Source organism: Triticum aestivum, chromosome 6B (assembly GCF_018294505.1).
Source record: "Triticum aestivum cultivar Chinese Spring chromosome 6B, IWGSC CS RefSeq v2.1, whole genome shotgun sequence".
Taxonomy (NCBI): domain Eukaryota; kingdom Viridiplantae; phylum Streptophyta; class Magnoliopsida; order Poales; family Poaceae; genus Triticum; species Triticum aestivum.
The window spans coordinates 154988342-155000251 of record NC_057810.1 but is presented as its reverse complement, the minus strand read 5'-3'; the positions used below and the strand labels follow the sequence as shown (position 1 = coordinate 155000251).

The window sequence follows — 11910 nt, the reverse complement described above, 5'->3', positions numbered from 1 at the left end:
CACCTTATTTATTATCTCACATCCTATTGGGCAAACTAGATACAACACATTGGAGTTGTTGTATGTTAAGGTGTTGGTTAATAACATGACATATTTTAACAACAAACTAACATACAAACTGTTGAAAATGCCCTTGATCTACATATAACTTTGCTCTATCTCCACATTTATTACATGCCAAATCATCACTATGTCATTGGTGGCAAATTAACCAACACCTATCTTACGACTGTTGGAGATGCCCTAAGTGTTTTGAAACATTCAGAATTTATTTTTGAGACAGGCGAGCATCGAAGTGACAGGAGTGGCAAGGGAACATCCGAAGTTGTGCTAGAACTTTTTTGGGGTGTGTGTGTGTGTGGGGGGGGGAGTAAAACATGTTTATGTACTGGTTTAGCGCATGTGCCCTGCGTCAGCGAACATGATAGAAAATTAATGTAAAATCTGGCTTCAGCTCGTTGACGACCGCGGTCCTTTCCTTTGGATGCTCGAAATCTCCGCTGACATCACCAAAACGAAAACGTAAGCACCATCCTCCTGTCAATCACTCCAAAAATTGTCGCGGCATTCTGCCCGTGCACTGCATACACCCCAAAGCCAAAAGTTCGTCGCCCCCTCCCTTTTCCTCCGCTTTCCCTTCCCTTCGCCCTCCGGACACAGCTTCTTCCTCCTCCCAACCTAAACCCGACGAAACCCCCAGCCGTCTGCAGCGCGAGGAGAGAGAGAGGGGGGGAGAGGGAGGGATCCGGCCTCCAGGATCACGCTCCCTCATTGCGCTCCCCGCCGGAGCGAGCGGCAGGCTCTCTCACTCACCCTCTCTTGCCCAGCGCGATGGATCAGGATGTCGACGACAGGGCGGCGGCGAGCCTGGCGGCGGCGGCGCGCTCGCTGCGGGCCGGGCTGGAGCGGTCGCGCGCGATGGGGCAGGCGCTGGCGCGCGGGGGGCCCCGGCTCGAGGAGATCCAGGCGGCGCTGCCGGCGCTGGAGGCGGCCGTGCGCCCGATCCGGGCGCCCATGGCCGAGCTCGCCGCGGCGGGCCCGCACATCGACCGCGCCGTCGGCCCCGCGGCCGCCGTGCTCAAGGTGTTCGACGCCGTGCACGGCCTCGAGCCGCCGCTGCTCGAGGCCGGCGCCGCCGCGCGGGACCTCCCCGGCTACCTCGCCGTGCTCGGCCGCCTCGAGGAGGCCCTGCGGTTCCTGTCGGGCAACTGCGGCCTCGCCGCCGAGTGGCTCGCCGACATCGTCGAGTACCTCGGCGACCACGACCTCGCCGACCCGCGCTTCCTCGCCGAGGTCGGCGTCGCCCTGGACGGGCTCAAGAAGCCCTCTGGGTACCTCGACGGCGGCCTCCTGGCGGCCGCGCTCGACGTGCTCGAGGCGGAGTTCCGGCGCCTCCTCGCCGAGCACTCCGCGCCGCTCGCGATGCAGCCGCACGGCGCCACCCCCGCGTCAAGCGCGCCTACCCGCGTCCCGACCGCCGCCGTCCGCAAGCTCAGCCCGATTCTCGACCGCCTCCTGGCCAATGGCCGGCAAGACCACTGCATCTCTCTGTATGCCGATGCACGCGGCGGTGTGGTGAGTGCCAGCCTCCATGCTCTCGGCCTCGATTACTTGCACAATCCAGCTGATGACGCTCAGGCGTTGGGTCCTGGCGTTGAGCTGTGGGGGCGGCATTTGGAATTTGTGGTGCGCCGCCTCCTCGAGTCTGAGCGTCAGCTTTGCGCCAAGGTGTTTGGGCAGCACAAGGATGATGCATCAGTGTGCTTCGCCGAGATAGCGTCACGAGCTAGTGTTCTTGATTTTTTGAGGTTTGGTCGTGCCGCTGCGGATGCCAAGAAAGACCCAATCAAGCTCTTGCGTTTACTTGAGGTCTTTGATTCTTTGAATAAGCTGAGGTTGGATTTCAACCGGTTGTTCGGTGGAAAGGTGTGTGCGGATATTCAGTGCCAGACAAGGGACCTTGTGAAGCTGTTGGTGGATGGCTCTGTTGAAATCTTTGAGGAGTTGATCGTGCAGGTGGAGCTGCAGCGACACATGCCTCCCCCAGCCGATGGTGGTGTGCCGCGCCTAGTCACTTTTATTGTTGAGTACTGCAACCAGCTCCTTGGTGAGAAATACAGGCCTGTGCTTGCACAGGTGCTCACCATCCACCGCAGTTGGCGCAAGGAGGTGTTCAGTGACAAGATGCTTGCTGTCGCAGTGCTCAACATTGTCAAGGCCCTTGAAGCCAACTTTGATGTTTGGTCGAAGGCGTATGGGAATAAGATTCAATCATACATCTTCATGATGAACACACGCTGGCATTTCTATAAGCACGTGAAGGCTACGAAGCTGGCTGAACTCTTGGGTGATGTGTGGATCAGGGACCATGAAAAGTTTAAGGATTTCTATCTGACGGTGTTTATGAGGGATAGCTGGGGGGCGCTTTCGCCGCTGCTCAACCGGGAGGGCCTAATCTTATTCTCCAAGGGACGGGCCACGGCAAAGGACCTCGTGAAGCAGCGCCTTAAAACTTTCAATGCGAGATTCAGTGAGATGTTTCATGAACAGTCGGCATGGATCATACCGGACAAGGACTTGAGGAGGGAGACATGTGACCTTGTGATACAGGCAATAGTTCCCCCTTACCGGAGTTACATGCAGAACTACGGGCCGCTCGTAGAGCAGGATGCAAGTGCTAGCAAGTATGTAAAGTATACTGTCGATGGTTTGGGAAAGATGCTCGGTTCGTTATTTTCGCCCCGTCCCAAGAGGTCTGGGAGCTTCCAGATTGGGCACTCCAATGGCAAGATCACTAGTGCAATGACGGGGATGTATCGGAGTGCTTCCACAGTGAAATAACTCCAGTTGAGAAAACAGTTGAAGAACCAAGAGAACAGTTCTAAAATTCATGAAATAACTGGACAAGTGAGACCAGCTTATTATTCACCAGTCGGCAAATTCATCCACCGTACTGGAAGGGACATGTAATAATTGACCTGTGACGAAGGCATTGCTGTCTGCTGGAATATGAACAATAAGCTCTTATTTATGGTGAGCAGAAGAGTAGAAGACTGCTGGAGCATTTCATCCGCGCGTGTTTGAGATGTTGCCTAAGTTACCTTCTTTCTGTGGATCCATCAGTATCTCTAGGACCATGTAGTCTTCTGTTCAGGAACTTCTTCAGTGACTGGAGGATTCTAAATGGCTTGCGGTGTATGTAAAATTGGTTGTAATTTAGGAGGGTTGTAGACATTTTTTATCTGGGTTACATGTGGTGCAAGTTGAGCTCCAGTCTGCAACATATATGCAAAACTAGAGTTTCAAGTTCCTGGTTCTCTCTGTGAAGAAGCTCGTTGTTTCTGCCAAGTCTTTGTTTTCGCACTTGTCACAGATTTAGGCTGAAACCAGGCATAATTGGTGCTGACGTGCATGGAAGGCTGACTTTGATCGGTAATGGTGGTATGTGATGTTTACAGTGTGGTGCTGCACTAGGTTCTTTTATGGTTCTTGGGCTCTAGGCACTTTCAGGGCTCATTTGGTGCACAGGGAAAACTCGGGGATCCCCGCCCAATACCAGGGACAGAAAGCCACGCGTTTACCTCTCCCAGGGAATTCTGCAGCGCCATTTGGTTCAGGCCCAAGACAGGGAAATCTTGTCCGGCATTTGGTTCAGGCCCAAGACAGGGAAATCTTGGCCCTCCCCGGCCGAATCCCAGGGAAGAAAAAACACTAGTCACGACGCGTGGGAGAAGTTCCCCCGTTTCTCTCGTTGCGTCTCTGTTCGCAAACCCCGCCGCCGTTCTCATTGGATCTTCCCTTCGCCTACACCGCTCCCCTCCTTGGCTCCTCTCTCTACTCCCAAATGGCGATGCCAAATTTCCTTGGGGTTTCCATTTTGTCAGGAATTTTCAATCCGGGGCAGCTCTACCCCGAGTACATCTCCCCCGGCAACCAAACAAGGCCTCACCGTCTCTCCTACGACCTGCTCGTCGAATTACTGGCCGAAATTCTGATGTTAGTAATAATTATTATTGTCACTTGGATTATCTCCTGCGGCCGCCAACTGAATCTTGCAGAACTTCATCGCACGATTCCCTGGGGTTCAGTACAAGCATCAGAATATATTGTCATAGAGCTCCAGCATTTTGAATTGGATAGGCGAACAAGCTTCATAAGGACAAAGGAGAAGAGTGAGCTCATCAGAAGCAAAAGATATCCCTTAATCGAAGTATCCCTCCTCTAGCCTTCTCTGTTTTTTTTTTCTTTTTCTTCTTGTTTTTTTTCGACTGGGAGACCTTCATGACTAGCTTTATTAAACTCAGATAACGCTTACACCATAAACTAATAAAAACTTCAAAAGGAAATCAGGCGATGTTTCCACCCAAAGAGCAGGGTACGCCTTCTCTGTTTTAATCTGTAGAACCTCTATAGAAAGGAAAACGAACATCTTTGTGGTTGCTAGCCCCACACTCATCAGTCACCTCCAACAAGTGCTATGTTGAACTACATACAGTAAGCATACAAAATAAAACATTTTTGAAACGAAAACAGAATCGCGCCCGCAGACAGACGTGTTTTTGAAGTACTGAACTAGAAGCATCCACTTTTATTCAAAGAATCATAGGATTTTTTTCTCAAGGAATCCATTGCACGAGCAAAGACACAAAACACTACGCTTACAGAGGGTGAACACAGCAGCATCCAAGTAGAAGAAACATGTATAGAACTTGCAAAACTCTAGTGATTTCACGGGAACATTGGGAGCTACAGCCCATTAAATGCATTCACAGAAAACCGCTATTGTAAGATCACTGCTAGTTTTGCTAGATAAAAACTGGAAGCAATCATTCAACCGGGAGATATCAAATCAACAGTAAAATAAACAAACATATTGGTTCAAACTTAATTCATACCAAACCATACCAGATAACTGTTTCACACATCATGGGGACTCGATGGTCCATCAAACCAGATTCGGTAGACTTAATACGAACAAGACACATGACTAACAGCAGCAGGTCCAACGTCAGGGCAATTACTGACCACCACGGAGGCGGAGCACCAGGTGGAGGGTGGACTCCTTCTGGATGTTGTAGTCGGCAAGGGTGCGGCCATCCTCCAGCTGCTTGCCAGCAAAGATCAGGCGCTGCTGGTCAGGGGGGATGCCTTCCTTGTCCTGGATCTTGGCCTTGACGTTGTCAATGGTGTCAGAGCTCTCAACCTCCAGAGTGATGGTCTTGCCGGTAAGGGTCTTCACAAAGATCTGCATACCACCACGGAGACGCAGGACAAGGTGAAGGGTGGACTCCTTCTGGATGTTGTAGTCAGCAAGGGTGCGGCCATCCTCCAGCTGCTTGCCAGCAAAGATGAGGCGCTGCTGGTCCGGGGGAATGCCCTCCTTGTCCTGGATCTTGGCCTTGACGTTGTCGATGGTGTCGGAGGATTCCACCTCAAGTGTTATGGTCTTGCCAGTGAGGGTCTTCACGAAGATCTGCATGCCTCCTCTAAGGCGGAGGACAAGGTGAAGGGTGGACTCCTTCTGGATGTTGTAGTCAGCAAGGGTCCTGCCATCCTCGAGCTGCTTGCCAGCAAAGATGAGGCGCTGCTGGTCCGGAGGGATGCCCTCCTTGTCCTGGATCTTGGCCTTGACGTTGTCAATGGTGTCAGACGACTCCACCTCAAGGGTGATGGTCTTGCCAGTCAATGTCTTCACAAAGATCTGCATCTGCAGAGAAGAATCCAGAACAGGATGGTAAGCCTCAAGAAGCACAGCAAGCAAAGTAACATGATAATGCTAATAATGCAGCCCTATACATAACACCATAGAGAAAACAATTTTGCTAAAGCACATCTAGGTCAGATTTATGTTTGATTGAGTCAAATAGATGCGCAATAACAATTAGCACATCTAGACAAGAATAAACAAACGGCAGCAGCATATTTTCTTCATCAAAGAGCTATCGACAGACGACAGGTTAGAATCTACAGATATCATCTATCTCAAGGGTTCCACATGCTTACCATCTAAGAAAATAAAACAAAGGTGATAAATAATCTATAATCCTGGGCCTATTAGGACGATCTGGATAGGAGCAAGTACTATTGAACTACTGCCCATGAGCTACTATTGAATTCGAGAAGGAACGGACGTATTATATAGCAGATAAAACATGCGTAGGTTAACATCCGAGACCATAAGCCATTAGGAATTCAACCAAGACGAACAGATCTATCCCTTCAATAAAAAAAAAGGAAAGAAATCGCGACGTCCACGCGAAATCTGTACGAAGTCGCTGTGCGCGAATAGATCGGGAAACTACGCTACGTTCGTAGCATCAGCTCGGGGCAAATTCGACGCAACCACACCTCCTCCAAGGCTCCAACTACCGGGAAGCACCTCAAAAAGCGTAGATCTAGACAATACGTGAGACGGAGGAAGGAAGCGGCGTACCTTATGCGGTGGGGGAGGAGGATTCGACGAGCCTAGGGTTGATCGGCGACGAGATTGGTTGGGGATTTTTCGTTCGTTCCGTTCTGGAGCAGCGGTGGGGATTGGAGGCGAGGAAGGGGCGGGTATTTATGGCGGTTCTGACGGGCCTGGGTGGAGAAGGAATCCCGTGCCGTGGCGGTTCCGTCTGCTCGTCCCGGTGTGACCAAGGAAAAAAGAGATTTGTTAAAAAAACATAGTTGCAAATAAGTTTTTTTTTAGAAACTCGTTGCAAATAGGTAAGTTTTTTTAGAAATCCTTTTTAAAAAAATTACGGCCTCTTGGCGATTTGCTAGAGAGACACGTCGAGTTACAGTGAGGATATGGTGTACGCTTCGCGGAGAATCACTGCATTTTTCACGGTGGTTGATTATCCTGCGCTGTGATAGGTGGTGGCTTCTCCAGATGTTTTTTCGCTCAATACCGTGCCACATCTTCACCGTCATATGCACATATAAAAGGGGCCCCTCCATATTCACAAGTTGCGCCACACCCGTCTCTCTCACCTCATCTCTTGCTCCCGCGCGTCCCCTCCTCAATCCTCATCTCTTCTCCATCGGAGCGATCCACCCTGTGTGGTCCTCGCCGGTGCCCCACCATCCTGTGCTGGCCAAGCGTACCTCCTGGCCGACACCCCGAGCTCTCCTACACTGCATGCTCCTTAGAGCATCTCCAGCCGCCCCCTCAGGACGCCCCCCAGGACACCTTTTTAGGCTCGATTTTAGGCTCGGACGGCGCTTTTCGCTGAAAAACGGCTCAGCCACGCCCCCAACGTCCCCCCAGGACATCAAAATAGCTTCGGTAAACCCAGGTGAAACCCGCGCGTTGGGGGGCTCTTGGGGGTGCCGGCGGAAGTTCCGGCGAATCCTGTCTCATCACATGTCCTTTTTCTTGGCCCACTTAATCATTTTCCTCACAAACTTTTGCTTGGGGTGGGGTGTGACTGGAAAGATTCTCTCTTTATTTCGCCGGATGACCCCCAAGACACCAACTTTTTTGGTTTGGTGGTGTTCTTGGGTGTGCCAACGGCTGGAGATGCTCTTACCTCGTGTCAATATAGTCCGCCGGCAACTCGCTGAGGCAGGAACAGTTTAGCACATAAGCCGACACAAGGAGGTGTCCCGGTTCCTTGTCGCTTGACGGCTGCTTTCTCCTTACTCTATTGGCCATGTTGCCTCATGCGCTAGGTCGTGTGCATCCGTGGCCTGAGTGATGCTGCTGCGTCACTTGTGGTACGTGGGCTTTGTGTGTTCGTGTTGTTGAGTATCGTGATTATTAGAAAGTATAGGATAGATTAGGATCTATTTTTACATTGTCTTGTACTTTAAGATGGTCATGTACTCCTATATTCATGCCCACGAGGCTCAAGCAATACAACAATCGATTCCACCAATATCCCTCTCTATTCCCTCTACACGTGCTTTAGCTATCGGGTTCGTGTGTGAGCTAGCAACTTCTCTACTCCCGTTCAACATACTCCAACAACCTCGCTACCCAGGTCCGGCGTCTCGCACTTCCTTCGACTCTAGTGTTCAGGTTCCTTGCAAGGTGTTTGATCAGTTGACCGAACAGAGTCAACAGAAGGAACTAGAAGAACACCCGTGCGTTGCAACGGGGCCACATTAACTTTAAGAGTTCAATATTACGACATTGGCGATCTTTTTTACCATCAAATCCTCTCACACACACAGACACACACTCTCCCTCCCTTTTCCTCACTCTCTATCCCCCTCTCCCTCTCTCTCTAACACACACACACATATCCATTTTATTGGGTACGGGACCATAATCCATCTATTTCACACATACACGCTAGTGCATAACAATATGGATTATATGTATTATATTTGCCACCAGAACTGAGGGAATTAATTTCATGTAAATCGACCAGCCACAGCTCCAAGAATACGCGAACGAGGTGGCTCGGGTCGGCGTCGGCGCCGTCCAGCGCGGGCCACGGGCCCGCTTCCAAGTGCACGTGCAATGCACGTCTTCACAAATATTATAACCAGATGTGAGAAATCACATGCATAGAAAAGACATTCTGATAGCAATCCAAATACCATACTCAATTGAATACCTAACCTGGACAATACTCTTATTTCTATGCGCCAGAAAAAATGGAATAGCAAATCTAAGTATGCCTACATACGTTCATATTATATATAAGAATCTTGGGTGAACAATTGCAACAAAGCACTAAGCAGCGATAAATTTAAATAAAAAATCCATTAACTATGCAAGCAGCAGGCTTGTTACAACATAGAGAGATAGGAAAATGTCACCTCTAGTAATGTAGCGCAAAAGAGTGGAACGAAGCATGAATGAGCGGTTGTCTGTTCTTCTCCATGTACATGGATCAGCAGTAGAGGCCAAGTATATAAGTACTTGACTGAACTCCACTCTTCGTGTACGGAGAGCCATGTCACCTTCTCGCCGCTGCAGCATGGGAGGACGGCTGGTTCACGTGACCCTCCAGCTGGGGGATCCATGGTGTCTGACCGTCGAGCTCAAGGCAGAGAAGTTGAGGGCAGTAATGGCGAGATCCATGTCGGCCAACCGGGCGAAGAGGAGGTCGTTGGGGAGGGACACATCGGCAAGATCCGGTCACCACGCGACCTGAAGAGCAACAGTGATCTCCACAAGCTGTAGGCCGACGGCGTGCTCCATCCCCTGCGATGGGGTGACCATGGCGGTGGCCACAGCTCCTCATGCTCGCCTCGATCTCGGTGACACACCCTGAGTGTAGGAGGCAGCAACGACCTCGACGAAATCATGGCCTCCATCCCGGAACGCATGAAGGACCTCGGCCCTGTCGCTACTCCTCTCGCCGTAGCTGCATGCGGCAGCGGACCGTGGGTAGGAGGGCAGGCGGCGTCGCCTCGGCTGACGGCAGGGAGCAACGTTGATTTCGGGTAGGTGGCATCGCGAGGACGGTCGCGGCCGCGGGGAAGCACCCCGATCATGCTGCCAGGCCAATCCTTCTCCTCCGATCCCCTATCCCCGAAGATTGCGCCGCCGCCCCGGTCGTGTTGTTTCCATATATTATGCCATTTTTTCCTGTACCTAAACAAACGCGGGCGAGCGGATGGCAGAGTTTTGGTCCGCCCTCTAAAATTGCTAAACGCACTTTTGGTGAGGATTATTGTTAATAAATGAATTCAATCACGTCGCTCTAAATAAACGGATTCAATCATGTGACTCTAATTACTTCGGATTGTTATGTGCACACTAAGCGGGGTGCAGTTAGGAAAGAAAATGTTTTCTAATTAAAGTGATTGAGTGATTTAAGGTAAGGTTATTAATTTAGATTTGATTTTTAGTGATTGTTAGTAAAGTATGATACGTCTTTAAAATCTTTTATTTGTTTCCTTAAAATCTATTATTTGTTTCCTAAAGAAATTTGCAATAATGAAAGGTATCGATTGATTTGGATAAGTTAGTAAATTTAGATCCGTGATTGCGTGCATGTTTGGAAAGTGCTGATTTGCAAGAAAAGAGCTGAGGGGTAAATAAACCGGTGAATAAGAAACCAACATCGAAAAAAATCTACGACGATTAACCTACGAAAAAAACCGGACGAAAGTGGTGGGACGAAAAAAAACCTGGAAGCGAGACTACCAACTGCAGTTAGGAAAGAAAATGTTTTCTAATTAAAGTGATTGAGTGATTTAAGGTAAGGTTAATTAATTTAGATTTGATTTTTAGTGATTGTTAGTAAAGTATGATGCGTCTTTAAAATCTTTTATTTGTTTTCTTAAAATTTATTATTTGTTTCCTAAAGAAATTTGCAATAATGGAAGGTATCGGTTGATTTGGATAAGTTAGTAAATTTAGATCCGTGATTGCGTGCATGTTTGGAAAGTGCTGATTTGCAAGGAAAGAGCTGAGGGGTAAATAAACCGGTGAATAAGAAACCAGCATCGAAAAAAAAATTACGACGATTAACCTACGAAAAAAACCGGACGAAAGTGGTGGGACGAAAAAAAACCTGGAAGCGAGACTACCAACTTCAGTTAGGAAAGAAAATATTTTCTAATTAAAGTGACTGAGTGATTTAAGGTAAGGTTAATTAATTTAGATTTGATTTTTAGTGATTGTTAGTAAAGTATGATGCGTCTTTAAAATCTTTTATTTGTTTCCTTAAAATCTATTATTTGTTTCCTAAAGAAATTTGCAATAATGGAAGGTATCGGTTGATTTGCATAAGTTAGTAAATTTAGATCTGTGATTGCGTGCACGTTTGGAAAGTGCTGATTTGCAAGGAAAGAGCTGATGGGTAAATAAACTGGTGAATAAGAAAGCAACATCAAAAAAAATCTACGACGGTTAACCTACGAAAAAAAACCGGACGAAAGTGATGGGACGAAAAAAAACCTGGAAGCGAGACTACCAACTGCTCCATTAGGAGTAGAGATTAGGTGAATAATTTTTTCTAGTTCCATGGATGCGCTATTTCTAGATCTAAAAGTTTTTTCGATTTCCGTTGTAGTGGGAGCAAGCAGCTCAATGCATGGATATGCCTTTCTACATGTGTGTGCTCAAGCAGCTCGATGCTATCTACAGTATCTTCTTGGTTGCGGTGCCTTCAAAATCAAGCTCCGTGCTGCCGGCTGGCCTTCAACCTCGGCACGGTGTGCCCCCATGGTGTTGACCATCATGGCTTTCCATCTCCTTTCAAGTTGTTCCTCGCTACAACTGCCACCGATGGGGTGACTGGCCCATGTCGCACTATTTGTCACTTGTTGGCCATGACATCAGTATAAGGGCATCAGTATAAGGGTTTGCACACGTTGTCTAGGTGGTGGCCCCGATGGAAAGGTTCCACTGCCACCTCCAGGGAAGTCTTGCTCACATGCCTTTATGATTACATCAGATGCTCCCGAGCGGCCAGGAGTTTAATATTTCTCTCCAGTCACATTTTCATAATACTCCCTCCGTTCCGAATTACTTGTCGCACGTTCCAGTGACGAGTAATTTGGGACGGAGGGAGTATAAGAAAGGGAAAGGCCCCGTTGACGAGGGATAAATGTCAAGAAATCGCATGGCACTGGAAAAAAAGAGAGAAATTGCTAGCTCAAACCAAGAAGATGACATTGCATCCAAGAACGGAAGGAAAAACTCAAAAAAGGCCAATATTGAGCAGATGCAAAATATCCGGGTCACAAAAAGGGCCAAGCCATTGCATCCAAGAAGAGGAGCAAATGCAAAATCTTCCTGTCACCAGAAGGGCTAAGAAGAGCAAATATGGACAAGTGCATGGTGATGTACAAGATGAAATCCAAGGGATTATGCTCAAAACTTATATTCCCAAGAAGCAAACAACTCATGTTATTGTCATTGATTACGAGAGCATGTCCACATAGCAATGCAAGAAGGCAAGACAAGGTTGTTCTTATGTTAAAATGTGCAGCTCCATTTATCCAAGGTTCCATGAAAGA

The 11910-nt window shown here is 48.7% G+C and overlaps 2 protein-coding genes across 2 annotated transcripts; one reads left to right on the top strand and one right to left on the bottom strand.

The window, feature by feature from the left end:
- The first annotated feature begins 579 nt into the window (after positions 1–579).
- LOC123136305 (exocyst complex component EXO70A1) lies at positions 580–3309 on the top strand. The gene has a single exon (XM_044555656.1). It carries the CDS (start codon positions 832–834, stop codon positions 2839–2841), a length of 2010 nt encoding a protein of 669 aa, XP_044411591.1. The 5' UTR covers positions 580–831; the 3' UTR covers positions 2842–3309.
- A 1564-nt stretch (positions 3310–4873) lies between these two features.
- Positions 4874–6617, bottom strand: LOC123136303 (polyubiquitin 11). The gene is made up of 2 exons (XM_044555655.1): positions 6434–6617; positions 4874–5707 (listed from the first exon to the last, which is right to left on the bottom strand). The coding sequence occupies exon 2, from the start codon at positions 5705–5707 to the stop codon at positions 5018–5020; it is 690 nt and encodes a 229-aa protein (XP_044411590.1). The 5' UTR covers positions 6434–6617; the 3' UTR covers positions 4874–5017.
- Between the last annotated feature and the right edge of the window lie 5293 nt (positions 6618–11910).

Excerpts from the sequence above, each read along its gene's own strand:
- LOC123136303 (XM_044555655.1), bottom strand. The coding sequence starts at position 5,707 with ATGCAGATCTTTGTGAAGACATTGACTGGCAAGACCATCACCCTTGAG.
- LOC123136305 (XM_044555656.1), top strand. The coding sequence starts at position 832 with ATGGATCAGGATGTCGACGACAGGGCGGCGGCGAGCCTGGCGGCGGCG.